Source organism: Hippocampus zosterae, chromosome 7 (genome assembly GCF_025434085.1).
Source record: "Hippocampus zosterae strain Florida chromosome 7, ASM2543408v3, whole genome shotgun sequence".
In the NCBI taxonomy this organism is placed as follows: domain Eukaryota; kingdom Metazoa; phylum Chordata; class Actinopteri; order Syngnathiformes; family Syngnathidae; genus Hippocampus; species Hippocampus zosterae.
In genome coordinates, this window is record NC_067457.1 from 23717469 (window position 1) to 23741573 (window position 24105).

At 43.8% G+C, this 24105-nt stretch overlaps 3 protein-coding genes across 6 annotated transcripts; all 3 read left to right on the forward strand.

The window, feature by feature from the left end:
- The first annotated feature begins 1895 nt into the window (after positions 1 to 1895).
- On the forward strand, positions 1896 to 10557 carry ubqln4 (ubiquilin 4). Of its 2 annotated transcripts, none has more exons than XM_052070611.1 (11): positions 1896 to 2086; positions 3738 to 3889; positions 5347 to 5498; positions 5579 to 5841; positions 6009 to 6167; positions 6427 to 6664; positions 6751 to 6890; positions 7333 to 7416; positions 8720 to 8835; positions 8937 to 9117; positions 9538 to 10557. In XM_052070611.1, exons 1-11 carry the CDS (start codon positions 1946 to 1948, stop codon positions 9688 to 9690), a joined length of 1779 nt encoding a protein of 592 aa, XP_051926571.1. In that variant the 5' UTR covers positions 1896 to 1945; the 3' UTR covers positions 9691 to 10557. The 2 variants fall into 2 exon arrangements, with proteins under 2 accessions (XP_051926571.1, XP_051926573.1); XM_052070613.1 differs by having other exon boundaries at positions 1897 to 2086; positions 6430 to 6664.
- Positions 10558 to 11717: 1160 nt separating this feature from the next.
- On the forward strand, positions 11718 to 16453 carry LOC127603943 (ras-related protein Rab-25-like). Its single transcript, XM_052070678.1, has 5 exons — positions 11718 to 11955; positions 12936 to 13131; positions 13302 to 13495; positions 13613 to 13693; positions 13771 to 16453. Exons 1-5 carry the CDS (start codon positions 11919 to 11921, stop codon positions 13896 to 13898), a joined length of 636 nt encoding a protein of 211 aa, XP_051926638.1. The 5' UTR covers positions 11718 to 11918; the 3' UTR covers positions 13899 to 16453.
- Positions 16454 to 17003: 550 nt separating this feature from the next.
- sgo1 (shugoshin 1) lies at positions 17004 to 23959 on the forward strand. Of its 3 annotated transcripts, none has more exons than XM_052070617.1 (13): positions 17004 to 17320; positions 18037 to 18217; positions 18298 to 18479; positions 18550 to 18651; positions 18809 to 19655; positions 19835 to 20506; positions 20582 to 20628; positions 20700 to 20752; positions 21016 to 21729; positions 21804 to 21908; positions 22365 to 22553; positions 22697 to 22877; positions 23208 to 23959. In XM_052070617.1, exons 6-13 carry the CDS (start codon positions 20315 to 20317, stop codon positions 23362 to 23364), a joined length of 1638 nt encoding a protein of 545 aa, XP_051926577.1. In that variant the 5' UTR covers positions 17004 to 17320; positions 18037 to 18217; positions 18298 to 18479; positions 18550 to 18651; positions 18809 to 19655; positions 19835 to 20314; the 3' UTR covers positions 23365 to 23959. The 3 variants fall into 3 exon arrangements, with proteins under 3 accessions (XP_051926577.1, XP_051926579.1, XP_051926578.1); XM_052070619.1 differs by lacking the exon at positions 17004 to 17320 and having other exon boundaries at positions 17925 to 18217; positions 19835 to 19971; positions 20307 to 20506; XM_052070618.1 differs by lacking the exon at positions 17004 to 17320 and having other exon boundaries at positions 17926 to 18217; positions 18312 to 18479.
- Positions 23960 to 24105: the final 146 nt, after the last annotated feature.

Below are 24105 nucleotides of genomic sequence, written 5' to 3' on the forward strand. Positions count from 1 at the left end.
ACAATTACAATGTTGTTTCCACTTTGATGTAGTGCTCCTTTTTCCAAAGCCCGCAGTCTCCTCTCAAATAAAATTTGTGGTCGCACTGGTTGGTTATGGTCATATTTGAAGATACACAACTACAAATGACGAAAATACTACCATAAACTTCAAAGTCTCTAATTTTCTACCGTGCTCCATTTTCAAATTTTTTGACCGCATATGAAGATACACCGCTAAAAGTGACAAAAATTCCAATATTGGCGCCACAGTGTCCTTGCTCCATCACTCTATTTTCCCATTGCCCGCAATCTCCTCTTGGATTAAATTTGTCATTGCTTGCACGCCACATCATTCAGCAATAAACACTTATCTGGTGGTAGCAACCGCCCAGCAAGTCCTAGTGGGGAGATTTGGATTGTGTTGTTGACATTTCTCTCATTGTTTGCACGTCAGCTCGCGGACAAAGCAGCCGTTAGCTCAGCGGCGAGTACCACGCTCCAACCCCACCCTAGTTTGGATCAGGAAAGCAGGACAATCAGTGCGGGCCCCACCCTGGCACAAACAACAGAAACATGTGCAAAAGGTTTACGGACAGCAGCAAAGGACAATATTTCACTTGTGGAGGAAGTACTGCCAAATTGAAATATCCTTAGGAAGCAAACTTCTATACTACATGGTCGTTTGTGTCTGCTATGTGGACTAATATTCGTATACTACAGACAGACAGACATGCAATCCCCCCGCACCCCCATAGGAAGGTTGCTTCAGGGACGGTTGTTTTTTTTTTCTTCCCATTGACGCTTATTACGTTTAAAAAAAATAATAAGATGCTAAATAATTGGTCAAACCAAAGAAATGTATTAATGAGTGAACACTGACACGTTAATAATACAAGAAAGGCTGCAGGAAATAGAGATAGCTATGAGTAACAAATTACATAACTTCCAAATCAGATGTAGTAGTTTATTGGGCTCTGTTTTTTTCAAAGAATTATTTCATTTCAAATTATTATTCGTTTCTAAACTCAACTAATTTGAATAATGTTGACAAGTGCTTCCAATTCCTCTCACCCACAAAACATGTCCAGTGCTGCTATCTTGTGGTCAATAATAGTACATACAGGTCGGGAAAAAAAGGAAGCTGATATAAATGATCCTGATATAAAGTGCTCAAAACATTTTAAGGAAAAACTTGGAGTTACATTGTGCTGTTTGAGTGTTTCCTTTTTTTGGGGAGCATTATATATATATATATGACAACCTCCCCCACTTTGAAAAAAATCCGGGGGGGGGGGGGGGTTCCTTATTTGTAAATGCTGGCTCTGGAGCTGCCCTGGTCAACGCAATGTGCTGAAAGGCGCACTTTCCTTTCAGCGTGAGCATTTTTTAGTGCTGCGTAGTGTGTGTGCAACGGGCAACACAATGGCAGACAACAGCAGCGGTTGATATCAAAGTTGAGTTACAAGAGTTTTACTTGGATGTTTATTTTGGATAAAATACGTCATCGCTCGTTAGTCAAGTATTGTCATTGTAAACTTTGAGAACACGTGACAAAAAAAATTAAATCCTGTTGTTAGCTCCTCAATTTCCACTTCTTTTTTGGCTGCCCACAGTCTCACCTCGGATAGAATTTGTGGATCTTATACAGTATGTTCAGCTGATTCGTCACTTTACTTTGTTTTCGTGGTGCAGTGCAAAAAAAATTGCAGTTAATAAAAATAAATATACTGTATATATTTATACTGTATATATATATATATATATATATATATATATATGTATATATATATATATATATATATATAAAGAGAGAGAGAGAGAGAGAGAGAGAGAGAGAGAGAGAGAGAGAGAGAGAAATCCGTATATTCCCATGATTATTCCAATTTCCGGCGGGGAAGATTTGACCCGTTTGCAACCCGGAAGCAGACGCTAGTCGCGAGTTGCTTCCCATCGGTGGAGTAAAGATGGCTGACCAGGGCGCCGCAGATCCTGCTAATAACAACAATCAAACTGACGCCGGGGAGGGCACCATCATTAAGGTCACCGTGAAGACCCCCAAGGATAAGGAGGAAATCGCCATCGCTGAAGATTCGTCTGTCACGCAGGTTCGTGGCGGCTTTTCGAAGGCCGGCGGCGGGCGGGCGGGGGGCTTGCTGCGCGTGTGCGGGGAGGGGGAAGAGAAGCGAGTGTCATGCCCACAACTTCAGCTAAACAGCTAGCTTCGTTAGCATCAACGCCGTGTTTGCCGGCAAAGTGCGACACTGTTGAAATCATTTTTTTTACACTTAGACTATCGCCTATTTTATTTCAACAAACATGTATGCGCATTATTATTAAACTTTCCAAACGGACATATATAGTCGTGTTTAAATGTGCGCTGTGGCTAACCGGTTAGCTGATAAGCTAGCCGTGCTAACTCAACGTTAGCTGTGTCGTCAACGGAGTGTCAGCTGACGCTCGGAGTATAAAACTGTGCTCGAATGTTCCAAGCACTCGTGTGTCTGCCTTCGAGTGTGTTTTTGGGATTGGCTAGTTGCCACCGCTTTGCTCCACATTTTGGCCAAGCTAACGGCGGCGTTCTCGAGTCTGGAACATTCTTCACTGTCACCGCCACCGACTGACTGAGTCATTGCTCGTTGAGCCTCCCTGGGAATTCACACTCAAGACCCGCAGCGCCCGTTGGCTTGGCGACGCGTTCAAGCCCCTTAACACAGCATCACTTGGAAGTTATTATTCACCTCAAGCAGTAGATGTATTCATCTGCTTTCAAACATCACGGAATTGCTGCAACTGTGATTTCAATCATCCCTACAGAAAAATAGAACACCATTGTCTTTCGATGGGGAAAAAAATCAACATGCATGTATTGATAGTTAAGACTAGGAAAGTACTTAATTTGAGTATTCCCCAATGCCAAGTTTAAACTAAATAGTGTTAAAATCGTACATTAATGTTGAGAATGACGTACAAATATGACTGCATGCGTTTTAGGGCTGCATCAAATGAGTATTTTAACAATCGATTAATATCTTGATTATTGTTGTTTTGACTGGAGTGTCAGTAAACAGAATACATAAGATTATGATCAGAGAAGAACAAAAGAGTCTCAACCTGTGAATAGCGTAGCCCGAGTAGGCATATGTTCACTGCACATCGTAAACAACTCTCCCTTTAGTTGAGGCCATACTGTCGTTTGTTTACCAGCTGATCAGTTGTTAACTTACACTCCGCATACTCAAGGGTAAGGGAAGAAACTGCTCTCAAACTCACATTTCAACGTCTACAAAGTACCATTAACTGTTGTAAACCATTAACTCTGGTCAGGGGTCACCTACATACATTCTTGCTGCTGGAGGCTGTACATTTCCCCAGTGTAGGACGAATAAAGGATATCTTATCTTATCTTATCTTGTTTGCCCTTGACGGTCTTCTTCTGGCAGCACGTTTTATCATAATGGGATGGCGAGAGGTTCTGGATTACATTCAAGAGTCAAAATCGAAGTGTCAAATAGTCAGAGTCAAGAGTCAAATAGATGTGATTTGGGTTTTTCAACAAGTGTCCTGCAATTTACTGGGTGTCACTTGGGAAACACACATCCGGTGTTGCTAATCAAACAGAACGCAGAAATTTGGTGTTGAGATTATTAGGGTATTTGTACACAAGCGACTGCTCAGATTACATTACAGAACTAAATGCTACATTTTTCTTTGTAACCATGACTTTCTTGACATATTTGTCTGTTGTTCGTCTTTTAGTTCAAGGAGGAGATCTCCAGGCGTTTCAAAGCCAAGCAAGACCAGCTGGTGCTGATTTTCGCAGGCAAGATCCTGAAGGACGGCGACAGCCTCAGCCAGCACGGCATCAAGGATGGGCTGACGGTGCACCTGGTTATCAAGATGGCACAGAAGTAAGGCGGTGCGCCGGTCAAATAGTAGCCCCAAACCGGAAAATCTTGATAATTTAAAATGAATATTAATCCGTTTGGATGAATAAATCCTTTCAACAGTTGTCTAAGTAAACTCTCCCAGTTTCTGTGGAATACATATGTCAATCTGCATAATTTATTAAATGCCATGCTGAGGGGCTGGAGATCATTTTTTTTATCAGCATCGCCAATAATAAACAAAATATGCTGTGTTATGAGTTTCCAAACACCCCGTTTGCTTGCCAACTTTCTGGAGAATCAACCACCATTATGTGTTCAAAGTTTAAATCTGCTACTGCTAATGGTGGCTAATTTAAGTAAAGAGCATTGCATATGTTAAGTGATACTTTTACAGTTATCATTAGTTCTACCAACAGTTAATGTGAGCATTACTACACCTTGTGACAAATGTTTTATTCCTAAAGTTACCATGCTACAACCAGTAAATTTAAAAATAACCAATACTATTTCATAATATTTTTCATAGCGATTAGCCTATAGATCTAATGACCTACTTGCCTCCGAATTGTGCCTCTCGTCGTATCTCGCTCTCGTGGTCTGTGCATGCGTCACGGGTGAGTTTAGTGATACGCCCTTCGGACGATTCATACGAAAAATTAGACTGGCATTCCCATTTCTTAAATGTCGTAATTGGTAGACCTTTGTGTGTGGGGTTTTTTCGCCTCATCTCAAACTTTCATCCGCGCAATTCCTCAATTTGCGGACTAAAATAGCAACCTGCATGCGCACATAACGTTATCTGTTCCGTCCCCCCCCCCCCCCACCCCAACACTGAAAACGAAACGAAAGTAAATTAGAAGAAACACACCACACCACAAACACCCATACAGACACAGGATATGATCACACAGGAGATATTTGATCGAGTCCAGTCAACTCGTGTGCGGTGACTTTTATGGTTAAACAATTTTTTCGGTTCCGTCAAAATAACGCCACGGAAACGACACGCGTAACGATCGTGACCATAAAATCCTCAGGCTGGCCGAAGTTTTTTTTTTTTTTTTTTTTTTTTTTTTTGACTGAGAAATTTCCTTGAGTCCCAAAAACGCACCTTATTTGGAACTGTGCGTCCCACTGGAAAATTATGCGTCTAGGACGCGGGACGCAGAGGTAACGAGATGGCTGTACGTTTTACTTTGCTTAACTAACTTTTTATCAAAATCATGTCGTGTTTCTTGGACTTGCGAAGAGGAGGTGCCTCTGTTCTACATTATAATATCCTTAGCATATAATTAAATAGAACAATCTAAAATAAAAAGAAGTGGACCCAAGATTGATCCCTGAGGATCATCTCTTGGTTGAATTTGTGAAACAGACTTCCAGAAAATGCATTCTCCGCTTTGTGGGAACAGTAAAAAACAACTGAACCCTAAGTTAACACGCTTCTTAAAAATTCTCTGTCATCATCTCGCTTGGAGGGCCTCAGATGGAGGCAGCACTTCGACTTCAAGCTCCACGTCCACCCCGGCAGAAAGCGCCGGTGCCCCCAATGCAGGCACCACGCCTTCCTCCAGCGCTGGGTCCACCGCCGACTCCACCCCGGTGTCCACACAGACGCCCGGCCTACTGAGTGAGTCCGCCGGTTTCCCGCGGCCGTCTGTGAGGAAACGCACCGTCGCCTTCAGCTGCATCCCCTTCCATTTCCCGTAGGCGGTTTCGGCGACCTGTCCAGTCTGGCGGGCCTGGGCATGGGCTCGGCCAATTTCATGGAGCTGCAGCAGCAGATGCAGCGGCAGCTCATGTCCAACCCGGAGATGCTCTCGCAGCTCATGGAGAACCCGCTGGTGCAGAACATGATGTCCAACCCGGACCTGATGCGGCAGATGATGGTGTCCAACCCGCAGATGCAGCAGCTGATGGAGCGTAACCCGGAGATCTCGCACATGCTCAACAGCCCCGAGCTCATGAGACAGGTGGGAGGAATTCTCAGGGTGCCACCCCATTTAACTCATTCAGTACCAGCCAATTCTAGACCAAGTCTGAAAAGACGTTTAAAAACGTCTTTGGGGCTGTATGAGTTAAAAGACTTGATGGCCTGGTTTTTGACTCTTCCTTGTCCCTGTTGCGACCCTCCCTCCAGACCATGGAGCTAGCTCGCAACCCAGCCCTGATGCAGGAGATGATGCGCAACCAGGACCGGGCGCTCAGCAACCTGGAAAGCATCCCGGGCGGCTACAACGCCCTGCGCAGGATGTACACCGACATCCAGGAGCCCATGCTCAGCGCCGCCAGAGAGCAGGTAAACTGTCACTAAAATTGTTTGCTTTTAGGAAAGGGCAACATTACAAGTTTGCCTTCTTGTAACAACCATGCAGATAAATATGACAAAACAAAAGAAAAAGTCATCGCAACTTCAAAATGTTCAACAAAATTACGCGTCTCGGACGCAGAGATAACGAGATGGCTGTGTTATTTGAATTTAATAATTCAATACTTTTTGAGATGACTGCCATCAAAAGAGTCTGACCGAGAGCGCTCAGGGTTGTCTCGTTCCTCAGCAGTTTGGCAACAACCCCTTCTCGGCCCTCGGCGGCGGCTCAGAGTCCGGCGTCCAGCCATCGCGGACGGAGAACCGCGAGCCCCTTCCAAATCCCTGGGGTCCACCCAATGCCTCGAACCCCCCGGAGAGCGGTGGCGGCGGCCCGGCGGGAGGCGCCAGCACCAGCACCCCCGCCTCTGGCACCAACCCCACCGTGTCCAACCCACTGGGCGTCAACCCGGGCAGTCTGGGAAACGGTAAAATGGAGACGTTGGACTTTGAAACAAGACATCCTGCCAGTTAAGCCAATGTTTTATTTTTGTGTTTGTTTGTTTTTTCCCAGGAATGTTCAACAGTCCGGGCATGCAGAGCCTCCTGCAGCAGATCTCGGAAAACCCCCAGCTCATGCAGAACATGCTGTCGGCCCCCTACATGCGCAGCATGATGCAGTCGCTGTCCCAGAATCCAGAGTTGGCCTCCCAGGTGGCTACTTTAGCAACAGCGGACCGACTTAAAAAAAAATAAAACGCTGAAGACGCTGTGACAACCATTTGTAGGATCCCTCTGGAGTCCCTCAATTTTGACATGAAGTGGTCATTTTAGATTCTCGTTTTGTCATTTCCTCCACTGAGAAACTTCTTCTGGAGATTTTGACCTGTTGCTTCCCAGACAGTTTTACTTGGCAATTTGAAATTTGGCTTGCATGTCTATCATGAATAGAGACATACACACACACACACAAAAAAAAGCTTCATCGAAAGAGGCAGTCTGTCATGTCATCTCGAAGCAGCCGTTCAAGAGTCAATCCGACCATTTCTAGATGAGTCTGATGACTCGGCATAAAATGTCAAACTCGAATCATGTCGCTCATGTGTGAGCTGGTCTCACCTTGATTTGTTCTTGATACGAGTCCATGTCTTCCCAGGTGATGATGAATAATCCCTTGTTTGCCGGCAACCCACAGCTGCAGGAACAGTTCCGGTCTCAGCTTCCCGTCTTTCTGCAGCAGGTACCGCAGTCGTTTTTTTGTGTTCTCAATTTTTAAAAAAATAAAAAATTAAAGGGGGTTATTTGTAGAGGTTTGGTCAGGGGTGTCAAACGTATTTCACATTGTGGGCCACATACAGTCTCGGTAGATGTCAAGTGGGCCGGACCATTAAAATGATAACATACTCAGCTATAAATAGTCAAAATAACATGTCTTTCCTTTGTTTTTGTTGAAAGATGCACAAGAAATTTCGGAAAATGTTGAAATTTAATATATCTTTAACAAAACATTTCATGAAGCACCTTAGATTTCCTTAAACAAATGTGCAATTGACTTTGATCATTCACATATATGCATTGCAACTGATCCCACTGATTGTACAGAGATTGCACAAACCCGTGACAAGTAATTGGTATTGAAAAATATAGTAATGCACTTTTAGGATTAAACGAGATTTATAAAGAAAGGAATTTTAAAATCATTTACACATGTGCATATAAAATCTCAATGTAATCCCTGCCTACACCCTACAAACTAAGGAGAGCGCCATTAAATGCGTAAAAAATCAAGTCTTCACATGTCTTTGATAGGCTGTGTTGAGTTTGTTTCAGTGACATACTGAAGCTGTTGTCTTCGTCTCTGATCAAAACAGTGTGTCCCCCCACCCCCCCGCGGATACTCCACGAATTGCACCTTATTAACTCTTTAAGTCCACAAGACATACTTGTACGTCTTTTTAAAATTTATCCCACCTACCTACCTATTTTTTAAAATATGTTTTTTATTATTATTAATTTTTTTTTTTTTTGCGTCATAGAGGGGGAGGAGGGTCTGGTGCAATCTGTGAATGAGAATAAGCCGTTTGCATTGTATATCATGAAAAAAACGACCAGTAGATGGCAGTGGTGCCTCACGTGCTTGAAATGCATGCTTTTACAAAAAGCTCTTTTTCTGTTTTTTGCCCAGAAATCGCCATTTTCATGAAACTTAGCCATTTTGTAATGCCGATTGCTGAAGAATAGAGTCCAAACTTTATTTTTGATAGGCTCCATGTTTATATATCGTTAGAATCAAATATTCTGTGGGCCTTGCAAGATCAGTCAAAATCCAGTAAAACACTGGTATTGAGCGCTTTGCTCCATTGAAAATGGCTGCGATTTAATTAGTTAAAAAGATTAATTTTGTGCCTTTTATGCATTTTTTCACTTTTAAATGACCCTACGGGCCTGATCGAACGTCCTCGGGGGGCCGGTTCCGGTCCGCGGGCCGCGTGTTTGACACACTCGGATTGCATCCTTTTGATTGTTGTCTGTTTTGTTTTCAGATGCAGAACCCAGAGGCGTTATCTGTGATGACGAACCCGCGCGCCATGCAAGCGCTCATGCAGATCCAACAGGGCCTTCAGACACTGCAAACGGAAGCACCCGGACTCATGCCCAGGTAAGCTCCACAAGCACATAAACAGAATCAACATTTGTGCCACTTATATCTACTTAAAAAACTTTATTTTTTTACGCCTGTGTGGGTCTTTTTTTCCACAGTTTGATGTCAGGCGGCATCCCCGGCAGCATCCCCGGCAGCATTCCTGGCATCCCTGCGGGCAGCAGCGCACCCTCTGAGAACCCGGCGTCCTCGCCCAGCAGCGCCGGGACACCGCCAAACGTCGCCCAGCAGCAGCTGATGCAACAGATGCTTCAAATGTTCGCAGGAGGAGGCGCGGCGGTATGCATGCACTCACTCACACACACACACACACACACACACACACACACACACACACACACACACACACGCATACACACACTGGCACGCATGTTCTCTCAGGTCGTCGCTCATGTTCAGAGTCAAAATGGCCACTTGCCTAGATTCAAAAATCTGCACCTCCCGTCACGATGAACAGTTAAGCTTACTTGTTTTTTTTGGGGGGGGGGGTGTTTGTGGCCACATCACAACTGAAAACAGTTATTTTTTGGGGGCGGGGGAAGACCTCTGTGTATCTACTAAATTTCAACCCCGCGCACCGCCCGCAGGCAATACTCAGTATGTTTGCAATGTGCATGTGCATGTGTATGTTTGCAAGTTCCTTTTAAAATTGAGACATCTCTGACCCCACCCCCCCCCCCCCCCCCCACCCCCCGGCAGAACCAGACCCCCGAGGTCCGCTTCCAGTCGCAGCTGGACCAACTGAACGCCATGGGCTTCATCAACCGCGAGGCCAATCTACAGGCCCTCATCGCCACTGGAGGGGACATCAACGCCGCTATCGAGAGACTGTTGGGCTCGCAACCCTCGTAAAGACGCATACACACACACACACACACACACACACACACACAGTACATTCTGCCGCCTGTCACACACGCATTTGCATACACAGGCACGTCATGCCACATCCACAGACAAAAAGTATCGCAAATTGATCCCCAAACTAACATAGACACTTTGGGCAAGATCTGATGCCTCACCTTTTTTTTTTGTCACCGGCCCCCGCTCCTTTCCGATATTTGTCCCTCTTCTGTTGGCGCCATTCACTCAGAGTCTCCCATTGGTGGTCTCCTTCATTTCTTGGCAAAGAAATGGCATGGCCCCTCCGTTCTTGAGCTCAAAGCACGCAATGCAGGCGTGAGCGAACCACAGTCTCGTTTGTTCCTCCCGAGTTCCCGCTTTCTGTTCTCGATCACAGCAGCATTTGTTCCACTGTCGCGGATTTCTAAATGATGCCCTGCGTACGTGTAGTTTGTCATTCCAGGTTCAACAGAAGAAGAGAAAAAAAAGTGTCTTTGTGTGTCTGAGGCACCGCTGCTGTGCCTTTTGTGTCCTTACCTTCAATGCGAGACCCGCGTGTGTGTATGTGTGTGTGTGTGTGTGGATGTAGGGAAAGGGGGGTGGGCGCAAATGAGGGGTGGGCGCGAGTTAAATCCATGCATCCGCACATCACTGGATTTATTGGACGCAAAGAGTTGGCATCCGCAACGCTGACAATATGAAGCAAAAAGAGATTTTCTTTCACTTTAATCTGATGATTTACTTCTGAGGTTTTTTTTTTCGCGGGGGTACATGTAAATTGAACCATGAATCAGTTGAATCAGTTGGCTTGGCAAAAGAATTCTAGTATGGCCTGCCATATGTTTCTGAAGAAAAATAAACGGCTCTCGCGCTAGATCATCGTATATCTCCATATTTTTTTTTCTCCTTTGGAAAATCTCAGCATTGTGGTTGTGGTTACCATGGCAACTGCTTCTCTGGCTTTGCTTTGTTCGATGACCTCGGCTGAAAACAACAAAATTAAAGAAAATCCTTCTCCCAATTTGAACATGTTGGAACTAACTTTTAACAGTCCTGTACTAAAAGAAATAAAACTGAAACGTCAAAAACTTTGCGCACTGTCTTAGATGATTCAGACAAGTTGGTGTCGAGAAAACTGTTCACAGAGGAACATGAACTGTCCCATGCCCAAATTTTTGTCCTGTTGAACACAAATTTTAGAGTCAAGACATAATTTGTCAATGACAAAAATCATTCAATCCAAACCAGAAACTCCAAAATTAGCAATTTTAGGGCTCTGACCAGTATAGCTTTTTATCTGGTGTTATTTGTGGAAATTGTTTTTGTTTATTCACAAAATTCTTGCTTTTTAAATCTGTTAAGCTTTTTGTTTTTAATGCTAGTGCTATTTCCCGCTCAATTGCTAAATCGTTCGTCAACAGCTCAACCAAAATTAGTAGCTGACAAACCCCTCCAAATATAATTCATTTATTTATTATTATTTTCTGGATCTGACTGGACCAAAAGTTGCACCTTGCAAAGTTTTGGTCTTTTAATTTTTTTTTTCAACTTTATTTTCACCAAATGCTAAATCGTCCGTCAACACCTCAACCAAAACTAGCAGCTGACGAAAAAAAAAAAAATCCAACCAAAAGTTGCAGCTTGCAAAGTTTGGGCATTTTAAATTTATTTATTTCTCTATTTATTTTTATTTACGTTTACTAAAAAGCTGAATTTGAAGGGTGCAGAGACTCAACCAAAAGTAGCTGCGTGCAGCACCCCCGTGTGGCTCGGACGAGGAACTACTACCTTTTCTGCTCTTCAAATTAAGTCTCTTATGAAAAAACTATCCGATTAGAAAGCAAACAAAAACTGGTCTTCAACGACACGAGTCCAGCCCTTAGCCAACATGGCTGACGTTGTCTTCAACTGAGGTGCGTCCGTGGCAGGTGCACCACCTGTCAGGCCAGCTTTTCCAGTGGTTCTACCCGTTGCGCCCGTCACCTGACGAGGGAAGGGCAGGCTACACACTGCCCCCACCCCCCACCCCTCCACAGCCACTGGCAGCCCCAGATAAAGGAGGAAGTGTACAGATGCCGTCGGACTGGTTCTGCCTTCCACTTCAACACTCGCCTGGTGTGGAGAGAGAGAGAGGGGCGAGGAGACTGAATGTATTTTATTTTTTTTTACCCTCTTCGGCGGCTTCTGATGTCAAGCGGTGTCCCGGCAGGAAAGTAGCCTGAGTGAGCGATTGCAGCATGCAGTCGGACGACACCTATAATTTTGTCTTCAAAGGTGAGTCTGCGTTGATTGTTTGAGTGGCTCTGATTGAACTGGATTCCTGTTCCATGGATGTGTCGAATATGTTGCAATATGTGCGAAAGGAGGGTGAGATTTTGCCCTTTTGGGGCCTCCGTGCCATGATTGTCATCAAATGTGGTTGAATGCACATGCCAAATAGTTGCAATTTGCCTTCAAGGAAGTGTTAAAATTACTTTTTTAAGACCAGCACACTGTAAGATAGCAAGCACTTCAATTCAACTGCTAAATTTTAGGTTGGGTGTCATTCACAAAAATCAAACGGAAGGCCCACGAGCCAGATCTGGCCCCTCTATATAATTTTTTTTTGTGGCCCACGAATGCGACTCAAACATGTCAACTTCTACAATGCTAAATCTGAATCAAAATGTCAAATTCTCATATGTAATAAGATATTGTAAGCATTTTTCTTACGACCCTCAAAGAGAAACGCTAATTACAATGTGGGCCACGCTAAAAATTAGTTTGACACCCCCTGGTGAGTAGTTGAAAGAAAAATTGCCGTACAGTTCTGAATACAGTTTTTTTTAAGTCACTGCACAAAATTGCAATCAGACTATCACTGTGTAATTTCTCTCAAATTACACTTTGTCAGATTTAGGAAATTGTCAAAAAAAAATGGAAAATTCAAGTGCAACTTTTTGCTGTAGCTTCAGTTTTGTGTTGATTCATCCCCTCCCCTGTGTTCCTGAAAAGTTGCTGCAAAATTTGCGATGTTTTGTGACACATTCTTCAAAAATAGGTCAATTATTTTATAGCTACAGTCCAACAGCAATTTTATTTATTTATTTTTCTCAAATCGCTCAATCCGAATGAGAGCCAAGAGACTCCACCAAAATGGGACATCTTTATAGAAGGGTATAGCAGCACCCCCTGCTGCTCAGGTGTGTAACTGCAACTAGATTGACGTACAGTTGGGCTTGCAGTTGACGCCTCGTTTTGTATTTTTTCTTCAGTGGTTTTGATCGGCGAGTCCGGCGTGGGCAAGAGCAACCTGCTGACACGCTTCACCAAGAATGAGTTTAACCACGACAGCCGCACCACCATCGGCGTGGAGTTTAGCACGCGCACCGTCCAGCTGGATAACTGCACCATCAAGATGCAAGTGTGGGACACGGCCGGCCTGGAGCGCTACCGGGCCATTACCTCAGCGTGCGTGCGCACACACACTGCACATCATTTTCAAAAGTCACGTTACAAAAATATCTTGAAAATATAGTTGGATTGTTGAGCAGAAGCCCCACCCCCCCAGCCAACCTCACCAAAAAAAAAAAAAAAAAGAAAGTCGTAGCCTATTGAGCGTGTCAATGTGTTGGTTTCAGGTACTACCGCGGGGCGGTGGGGGCCCTCCTGGTCTACGACATCAGCAAGCACCTGACCTACGAGAGCGCCGAGCGTTGGCTCAAAGAACTCTATGACCACGCCGACCCGCATATCGTGGTCATGCTGGTGGGCAACAAGAGGGACCTGGAGGACCTGCGCACCGTGCCCGCCGAGGAGGCCAGGGCCTTCGCAGGTGAGCGCCGACAGCTTTTCCGAGGCTTCCGCTCGACTCTTGAAATGTTTATGAATCGTCCGATCGCATTGCGCCTCTTTGATCACATGATCTCCCTCCCATCCCACCCGCGTTCAGAGAAAAAGGGTCTGCTGTTCATGGAGACGTCGGCATTGGACTCCAGCAACGTGGAGGCGGCCTTCATCGACATCCTGACCGGTGGGCTCCACTCTTCTTCACACCATGCCTCTTATTGGCTGCTGTTAATATCTTATTCCCTCCCTGCAATCTCCCAGCGATCCATCGCAAGGTCGCCAGCCGAGAGGTCACCCGGGGCTCCATCAGCGCCGTGACACTGTCGGGAACGGTCCGACCCACCAGCGAGGCACAGGAGGAGCAACGGCGATGCTGCAAAAACTCGTAACTCCACCCTCTGCGCCCCCACTCCTTTTATTTTTTTATTTTTGCTACTGACATTTGTCTTTAATGATACACCGGTGCCTTGATTTGCGAGTTCGAATCCGTACCATGAGCACACTCGTAACTTAAAACACGTAAATCACAAATCATCCCAACAGTTGATATGACGGGAAATTCGGTGAATCCGTTCCAGCGCCCCCCCCAAAAAAAACACCAACAAAAATGTCTACCACATTGTAGTTTAGATTTTTATTAAAAAATCGTGTAATTAAACACAATGTACAGAATGAAACGGTTTGTGAATCATGCTTTTTCAATGGCCATTGTGCTGCTCCTTCTGGTGTGCATTCCTTGGCCATCAGAGGGCAGTATAATACATGCTCAGTAAGCTGCAGCTATAGTCGTCATTTTTGCAGAGGATAAAGACCATATGCCTGTGAGTCTTGTTTGTATGCATGTGTTACCATTGGTGTTCAAATAGCACTTGTTAAACATTGAGCAATACTGTGATATGGATGCTAGTTTCAATAGCTTGTCTATGAGTTTTTAGATTGTGTGTTAGCATAAAGCTAGTGAACCTCTTAAAGACCTGTTAACTGTCTGCCAAACTACTATTTGTTGTCAACTTGGCTTCCATCATAGCTAACGATCGCAACTGAAGATTTTTCTTTGCAACTTGACCAAAAACAATTGTCGGAACAATGGCTAGCATGTTGAACAAAACGCACGCTAAAATGTTCTGGCTGCTTGCGTGAAATTTTTCCCCCCAAATTCCAATCCCAATTTTAATTGTCAAGTTGCCGAGCTGTTGTAAACTGGCCCTCATTTGGAATAATAATAAATAATAGACAACGTTCCATTTTTTTTTTGGTCATGCCCCAAGCCCCCCCCCCCCAAAAAAGACTAAAAGCATTGAAGTGCGATTGATGCGATATGAAAGAACACTCCTAAAGGTTACTTTTGGTGATTCGTGAGTAGCTCTGAATATAATTATTCTAATTATGGGCAGCATTCTTCCCAAAGTGGCATGTGGCTTTGGAAAGCACATTTCTAACGACGTCATTCGCGTTTACATTTTTGTGATAAGTATTTGATGACAGCGCGGTTTTCCGCTCGTAAAATCGTGACCCCCTCAATCTTTGTGTTGCTGAAAATGGTGACTTTCTGCTCTAAAGTTATTCTTCTCTAGTTCCAACTAGCTTACGTAACGCTATAAGTTTTCCTGTGATGTTTAATTTTTTTTTTTAATTTGTATTTTTTAAATTATTTTTTTTAATGACTTAATCGTGCACAGTAATGTTCCGAACCCTTTCCTACACCCTGTAACCTGATAACATGATAAGCCGTCCACTGTAGTGACCGCTGTCCCTGGAAGGGTTAAATTGTGATTGTTTTATTTTTATTATTATTTTTTTTTTAATTTTTAACATTTTGACTCTTGTAAATTGTGGCTCAAACCAAGGAATATTAACTTCTCCCCCCTCATAATTTCCAGTACAATTTTTTTTCTTTTTAATCTCTTCGAGTGTGTGACACTCTAGACTAGGGGTATCAAACTTTTTTGTCGTGAGCCACACTGTAGTTACGGTTTCCCTTGGAGGGCCGTTATAAAAGAATTTTCTAAAACCATATCAATGTTTCACCACCTCCAGATATTACATACACAGTGAACAACAAATTGATGGCTAACTTGTTTAGAAATCAGAATTCAAGAATAATGGCTTGTTCGAGTATTGTTGCTATGAATTAGAAATGACAATTTTGAAATTTGGGTTCAGACTTTAGCAGGCATCATGGAAGTTGACATGCTTGATTTGCTTTTGTGGGCCATATAAAATGATGTGGCGGGCCAGATCTGGCCCCTGGGCCTTGTCTTTGACATCGTGCTCTAGACAATATTGTGCATGTTTCTTTGTGAATTTGTTGCCTGACAGGCGTCTGCAGTCACACTGGTGAGGATTTTGAAATGGAAGTTGCAGTTTCCCTAAAACAAGTCACAATTTTCCGAGAAAGACCTAACAATACAAGATGAAACTTTTTCAGAGGGGGAAAGACAATAAAGGTGCTTTCCGGAAATTTGCTTTCGAAAATGTTAAAACACGTCTACATTTTTCCAAATTGAATGCCAGCCGACGAGCATGATTTAAAAGCGGCGTATCTTGCCATCCATCCGGCCCGAAGAGCCTGGCCGCTGGCGGGTTGCCGTGGCAACCTTGGCGTTAGCTGAGAGGCGGCGATCAGGTGACGTCGCCACAAGAAGACGAGGCGTCAAGTCGCCTCCGTCAGATCACCTTGCAAGCCTGCAAGTTGCAACACAAACCATTTCCAGGAAGCCCGAACACATTAGACTAATTCATTCGGACCCGCCCAGCCGCGTCTCACTTAATCCCGTGCGGTGAGCGCTACACGTGGCAAGCCTGCGTACACTTTTGGCCCACAACTGGCGGATTCGGTTTTTCAAATTTAATCATTAGCATAAGAATGTTGAATTTCCAGTTTGGCATTGAACCATTTATTTTTCATCTCCGTTCAAGTCTTTTAAATAAAATGTCATCTCAAGTTTGTCATTTTCATTCATGTTATGAAAAGTTTTTCATTTTGAACCGAGTTTAGTTTTGATGTGTATGCTGTCGTTTTATTTTTCATTTGAATTCAATTCAAAATGTTAATATTTTATTTATTTTAAAATTTTGAAATTGGATTTTTTTTAATTGCATTGGAATTTACATTTTAAATGTTTTTTTTAATTAAATTGGTACTGTATTATATTTCTCACTTCACTTTAAAATTTGAAATTAGGTTTTTGAATGAGGTTTAATGTTTGTTGCAATTGCAATTTAAAAATTGCAGTTGTATTTTAAATTACATATTTATCCTGCCAAAATATATTGTGTTTCAAAATTTAAATTAAAAAGATTCAAATATTTATTTTGTGACTACTTTTTCCCCATTTCCTTTGAATTTATTTTCATTCTATTTTTCAATGTTGTTTTAGGTTTTTTCAGTCAAAACTAATTTTATATTTTAATTTGTTGCTAAATTGATACAATTTTTATTTATGTATTTAATTTAGCCTTGATGTTATTTTTCACAGAATTATATATATAAATTTATTTAAAATCGAAAAAGCACAATCCAACTTTTTCTTTCTTTTTTCTAGTTCAGGCTAAGTTGGGGTTTTTTTTCATTATTTTTGCATTCATTCTGTAACTGTAATGTTCAAATGTTTGGGTCCATGCCCTGAAGTGTTAAGTGTTGTCCAAGGAGCGACACTTGATCCACTTTTCGGGTGATTTGAGCATGCCTGACCACGATTACGTTTCAAAAAGCGCTTTGGCCATTGGGGTGAAGAGAAGGAGGATGCAAATGAGGAAGCAGCGCCAGTGCAAGCAGCGAGGGGACAAGTGCCGACCAGCCTGAATTTTGGTGAGTCTTTAAAAACTGCCGGAGAAAATTGTATTGTGAGTTTTGGTCATACAATAATTTTTTTTCTTAATAAGATTATGTTGTTTGTTTGTTTTTTTTTCTCCGAAAATGATTACACTCAAATTTTTTTGCCATTGTATTACAATTTTGTTACTTTTCATGAAAAATGACTTAAACGCAGTATGAAGTTAGTATTGCGACTTGATTCAATTTTTAGATTGCAACATTATATAGCAGTATAATTTTCTTCCCCTCTATAACATGACTGAATTCAGTTTATTCATGAAAGTTACCACTTTAGTCCTGTAATATTGTGACTACGATGATGGTTTTGTCATTCAAAATGGAACATCGCCAACTTGTGGTTTGCCATGCTTATTACAGGTTCCAAATAAAATTTAAAGATAAACTACTACGATTTAACTTCTTGCAACTATATAACTGTTGTTTTCTTAAATTATTAAGTCTTGTATTATTTTGAATTCAGTATGATTCTTTTGCATTCAAGATAAAAACATTGCCAACTAGTGGCCTGGCATGCTTATTACAGTTTTTTTTATTGTTTTTACATGAAATGTAAAAAAAAAAAGTACATTTATTTATTTTATTATTAGTGAATAATAATCAATAAACCCACAAGACCAAAATAAAATGCATTTTTGATGCTTTGTTGTAATCTTCCGCGGTGTACAAATGTCCCCTCACCATGTCTGCAGTTACTTCCTGTTTAGGTGTCCCTTGAATATTTAGACGTCCTACTTCAGTCGTGTGAGGCTGCGGCGGCGGCCATGTCTGAACGAGAATCGCAAGATGGGAACAAAGCCAAGCGGCCGCTCTACTGCTCACTCTGCAAAATGGCCGTCAACTCGGCGTCCCAGCTGCAAGCTCACAACAGCGGTGAGGCGAAAGGGCAATTCAAAGGGCTTCTGACAAGCGACCAAATAAAGTTCAGCTGTTGACTGTATGTCCGTGTTGAGGCGCCAAGCACAAGACCATGCTGGAGGCCAAGAGCGGCAACGGCGCCATCGAGTCCTTCCCTAGAGTCGGCGGCAGCAAGGGCAAGAAGCCCCCGCCCGAGCCGGCCGGCGGCCTCCGGGACAAAACCTTTCGCTGTCACATCTGCAACGTGCACGTCAATTCGGACACGCAACTTAAACAGGTGCGCTTTGCAAAGTTTCAAACTAGGAGTAGGGTTTCAAAGTAAGGTTTCACCGTTGTTGAACTTGCAGCACATCAGCAGCCGGAGGCACAAGGACCGAGCGGCGGGGAAAGTGACCAAGCCCAAGTTCAAGCCGTATGTGGCGGGACAACGGCTGCACACCTCACAACCAGTGAGTTGGAGTTCATGCTTATTTTGTCACTACGAATTTGAAAAACACTCTTTGCAGATTTACTTTATTTTTTACTTCCTGTTTGAAATGTTCCTCCGCTGCCCGTTTCGGGCCCGGATTGAATGACTTCTCCAATCCGCTTGCCGCCCTTTTCCAGAAGAACCACGATCAGTTCAAACCACCGTTGACACTGGCCTCGTCTCTCCTGGATGGTCAGCTGGCAGCCGCCATGTCGTTGCTACCGCCCTTCTCTCTCCATTTTGGCACCAACGCCAGCCCGACCCTCTTTCGTGTTCCTCCCCTCACCAGGGCGGTCATGCATCCACCACTTGTGCTTCCTCACTACTGAATAGATTTTTTTTCACTTCTTCACTTCTCTTGTGGTGTTTGTAATTTCCAACCTTTTCAAGCTCCATTTTGTGAGTATTGACATTTATTTTTATTGTCATATTTTACGACAGAAATTTTAGTTTGTTTCTAGTTCGATTTTAGTTTAATATTTTTTTGTCTTTGTGAGTTTTTTAATTATATATTTCTTCAAGCAAAGGTATCTACTTTGTTTCAGAATATAGTTTACTTGATATTTGATGTGCTTTTTCTTTGGATTCTTTGTTGTAAATGTTTGTATATACATCATTTGAATTCATGTAAAAAGGTTTACAATTAATACACGAATACAAGAATAAAGGGAATAAAAGCATGCTATAAAAATATTGAAATCCAAATTCAAACCAGGTTTTTTTTTTTAGATATTTAGGAGTCGCCGTCCTGCAATGGGAACTCTTCTGTCGTTCACCGCTCAAGTGACGTCACTGAGCATTGCGGCCAATCAGCACTCGCGGCACGCATTTCGAACGATCCCTCCGGAAGAGGAGACGAACAGATACCTTCGAGCAATGGTTCGGTTACGCGACAAAAATGCAACTTCTTTCCTGTTGACCGAATAAAACACACACTCCTTTGTTCATTCAAGCACTGGATTACTTGGATCCAAATAATTCGTGGTAGGTTTACGACCTGAATTGACTTTTTTTGAATTTCCTTTTGTCGTGAAGCTAACGCGAAGTCGTGAGGCTGCCAGTTAGTAGTGTTAGCTTGTTGTTGTCCTTTCGGCCATTTTGAGGGGTGAACTTGTTTGGAGGCATTTGGAAGATATTCCGGTGACCTTTTGTTGCTCCTACAGAGCCATGGTGGGGAAACGGGTCCAGAAAAAGCCACCCCTGGAGGAGATTAAGGAAAAAATGAAGGTGATGCGCAACAAGCAGCTCAACCGGGCGGCGGCACACAGCAGGGGGACAAGAGCCAGACTCGCCCACCAAAGTAACACTCGCTCCGCACATTCTCCATTATTCATGGTTTTTGTTATTTATATATTTATTTTATTGCCTGGATTGTTTTTTGACATTTTATTTGCTTTGTTTTAACTTTTTTTCACATTTTGTCTTTTTCTAGCAATTTTAAATGTCTTTTTTTAACTATTTAGATATTTTTTATTTATTTATGTAATTATCTAGAGTTGCTCTTTAATGAGCTTTCCTTCTGTTTAGGATTGCATGAATATTTTTGTCAGTTATTCCCCCGTATTTGCAAAACGTATTTTGCTCATATGTAGTACAGTCATGGTTAATGTCTGCTGTTCTTGTCGCGGGCATCAGGCAGCATCATGCCGGGCAGCCTGCTCGTGGCCTTGAAGCAGAACAACACGGAGCTGGCGTTAGCGCTGCAGGCAGAGAAGGAGAAGGTGCGGCAGGCCAATGCTATCATCCTGCAGTTGAGGCAGTCCCTCGTCTTCCACATTACGCTGCTCAGGAGGAAGGTCCGGGAGCAGCAGTCCCTCACCACTTCCTCCCCTCTGGTAACAAGCTCATTATTATGACATCATCAGGGATGTTTTCATATGAGCGTACATCGATGTGGTCTTTTGATTCAGGCTGAAGCATCCGAGCTGCCCGTGGAAGCGAATGTGGAGTCACCAAGGTAGTATGTCATCTTACATATTCATGTGAATAAATAACATCAGTTTTCTAACTTGCTTGGGAATTGTGTAGGAGAGAAAAGATCAGCGAGGGTAAACCGTGTGAGGTCTCCCCGATTTGTGCAGGTACGGACAATAGGATATGAAGATTCAAATATAAGTCACTAGATTTATGTGTAAATAATATGGTTGTCAATGTATGCTGTTAAGGATGAAATGGTGAAGCTTGTCATCATTGTTTGCAAAATATATGCGAGCGATGTGAATGGAAGCGGAGTGAGCCTCACTCCCCCACCCTCTTATTTTTTTCAGATTATTATTATGTATTTCTTTTCGTGTGCCTCCTCTTTATGTCAGTACAATGACAACCTTCCACTTTGCGTTGGCAGAGTCTCCTAAAATGGACGTCCAGCCTGACTATATCCGAATGGCTCTGCCTCCTACGGTGATGGTGAGGAAAAGACGCGGCGACAGGAGGCGGTCCGATCGCGTGCGCTTCATCGGCGAGGTGAACTTGGGGGCGCTCGGGGCAGAACGCCCCAAACAGCACGAAGACCCCCATGAGGTTTTGAAGGGACGGGTGGACGATCCCATCTGCGTGCCGGACTCCGAGCCACCCGTCAATACTCGCAAAGATGGCCGCTATCAGTTGCGTCCCAAAGCGGATGCGTCCACGGCCAAGCCCCCCGAACGAGGACGCAAGCCTGAGCGAGCGCCCCTAAAAAAACCCTGGGAGAACCCCAAGCGCAGGGCGCGATCCAAAAGCCGGGAGCGCCGCGCGCCACCCCTCCAGCAACTCAACACCTCACTGGGCTTCAACGACACCTTTGACTTTGACTGCGAGGAGGCCGTCCACCTCACGCCCTTCAGGGCCAAGCCCAACCACCCCGAAGACCCCGTTACGGAACCCGCCGGAGACCCCACCCCAGACTCTCCGGCTCCGGACCCGAGCTCGCCGTCATCGCCATCCTCCGAGTCGGAAGACAGCCTGTATGTGCCGAAGAAGAAGCCCCGAAGAGAGTGTGCGTCCCCCGAGACCACCAAGGTCATCGCCACCCGCAGGGGACGAGCCGCCAACACAAACGCCGGCCGGCCAAAATCTGGTCAGCATCGACATTCAGACATGGTCGATGTTTGTTTTCCTTGTTAACATGCACGCGTACATCCACCCTCACAGTGACAGACCAGGAGTGGCGGCAGGAGGATGCGCAACCCAATCAGGAAGTCGACGGGGTCCACCAAACAAGTTTCTCAAACAGTCCTCACTCCGCGTGTCAACAAGGTCAGTCGATGGTGCTTGGGTGCAAAAAAACTTTGTGTTGGCATATTTTTGTGGTCAACTCTTTCTTTCCCCAGCCCTCAGTCTTACATAAGCAGGGATGGCAATTTTCCACGGATATGCGGAAATCCGCCGTTTCATTTCTTAAATTGATCATTTTTGTGAATCGTCTAAATCCGCTGAGAAAATTTTAGGAGGGGGGGGTCAGGTACCTTATCGTCGAGTTTTCACGAGCTCTCCCAATCGGTCTTTCCATCTTTCGATTGTAAACAGCCCCGCGATTGGACGTGTGTGATGTCTTACTTGTTGTGATTGGTCCCTGTCCAGGCCACGCCCCTTTCCGCTTTTTCATCACTAGCAATTGTCATCCCTGCGTAAGTCATAATTCGCTCGGCGGCCAGGCCGAAACGTCCTTAGACTGTAACTGAAATTTGGCATGTTTATAATTTGTCTGAACAGAAGGGGTGAGCCAGGACATGGTGGGCACCGCTTTCCCCTCAGTCGGCACCCTGGCGGAAGTTGACATGACCATTGATGATGTCTTCTCCCGATTCGGGCACTCCCTCTGTGAAAGTCAGCCTCCGCCGCCGCCTCCTCCTTCCGCACTTGCCAGCCACGCGCTCCAACAGCAACGCCAGCGCAAGAAATGTATGTCGTGATTCCCGAATCCTGTCCGTTTGTCTCCTGGGTGTTAGCTTAGCATTAGCGCTCGCCTCTTTTTCTCCTGGGGAATCACCGCACGCGTGTCTCCGTGGTCTTTCCCTCTTCACACTTGTGTCAAATCTCTCCAGGTGGGCTCGGTGGCTCCGGGCGGGTGCCGGGAAGCGTCGGCTTGACCCTGAGTGACATGACCAATCTGTCGCCCATAGCCCGCCGCCACGCCTCCCAAACACTGTGCTCGTCCACGCCGGCGACCCCACGGATGCGACGACGCACCCTAGTGGTGGACTACAAGGAGCCCTCCTTGAGCGCGTATGTAACAGGCCGTTTTTGTTTTGAGGCACATCATTCAGAATTTACATTTTCGTGTCATTTAAAATACGAATAAGGCATTTCATTGGGCCAAAGAAACAGTCAATATATTTTTAGCAAGAAAAGTGTGAAAAATGGCACTTTAGAATTGTGTTTTTTTACCCTAGAAACAATGATTACATTTGGTTTGATAACTGCCAAGAATTCAAATACTCCCAACAATTTGATTTCCCAAATATGAGAGTCAGTGGAATATGTATTAGTGGATCAAACGACACGGTATCAAAATGGCACATCTCGTTTGACCGATGCCTTCGTCTCACCCGACAGGAAACTCCGGCGCGGGGACAAATTCACCGACTTGCGATTCCTCCCGCCGGGCTCGCCCATTTTCAAGACCAAGTTGACAGGCAGGGCTTCTCGAGCGTCCACCAGCACACGCGACAAACTAGGCAAATATAACGAGTCGTTTGTTGGATGTCGTTGATGCTTTTACCACCCAAAAAGTGTTTCGAACTGAATGTGTTTCAAAAGCCAGATTGATAGTCAAGTAACGTGTAAAATTCTTACAAAACAGGAAGCTGATGTTCCCCCTTTTTCTTTCACATTTAACACTTCTCAAAATAGGCACTGTTATTGGCAAAAATAAGGCAAAAAAAAGTACATTTTGACTCCATTTTCACGTTTGCCTTCCTTTCATTTGCTGCAAAGACCATTGACCAAAAAATACACAAAACTATCTGCAGAAATGACAACTTAAGTCATTGATTTTTTTTAATACATCTCTAAATAGGCAACAATCGTACGAAGCCCGTTATTCAATAAATGGGGCACAAAATATATTTTATAATTTAAAATGTGTCTTGTTTTGCAATGCATGCTTTGTTCACAAATTGAGTGAGTAGTAGCATTTGCGTCAAACAAGAAAATATATATATATTTTGTTGTTGTTGGGGGGTTTTTTTTGCTCTTAGCAAAGTGGTCGTCAAGTCGGCTTGACCCTGTGTGAAACAAGTAAATGGTTTTTTTTTTTGGTTGCTCTTAGAGTCTCATTTTGCAATAAAATGTATTTTTGGAATTAATTATCCAATCCATTATTTCATCAATTCCTCGAGTAATGCTTTTTTTAAAAAAAAAAACAAGCATTTCATTTCGACATTTAAAATAAACGTCTCGTTTCACAAAATGAGTTGTCATGTTACTATTTAAATTCAGCATTTTAAGTGCT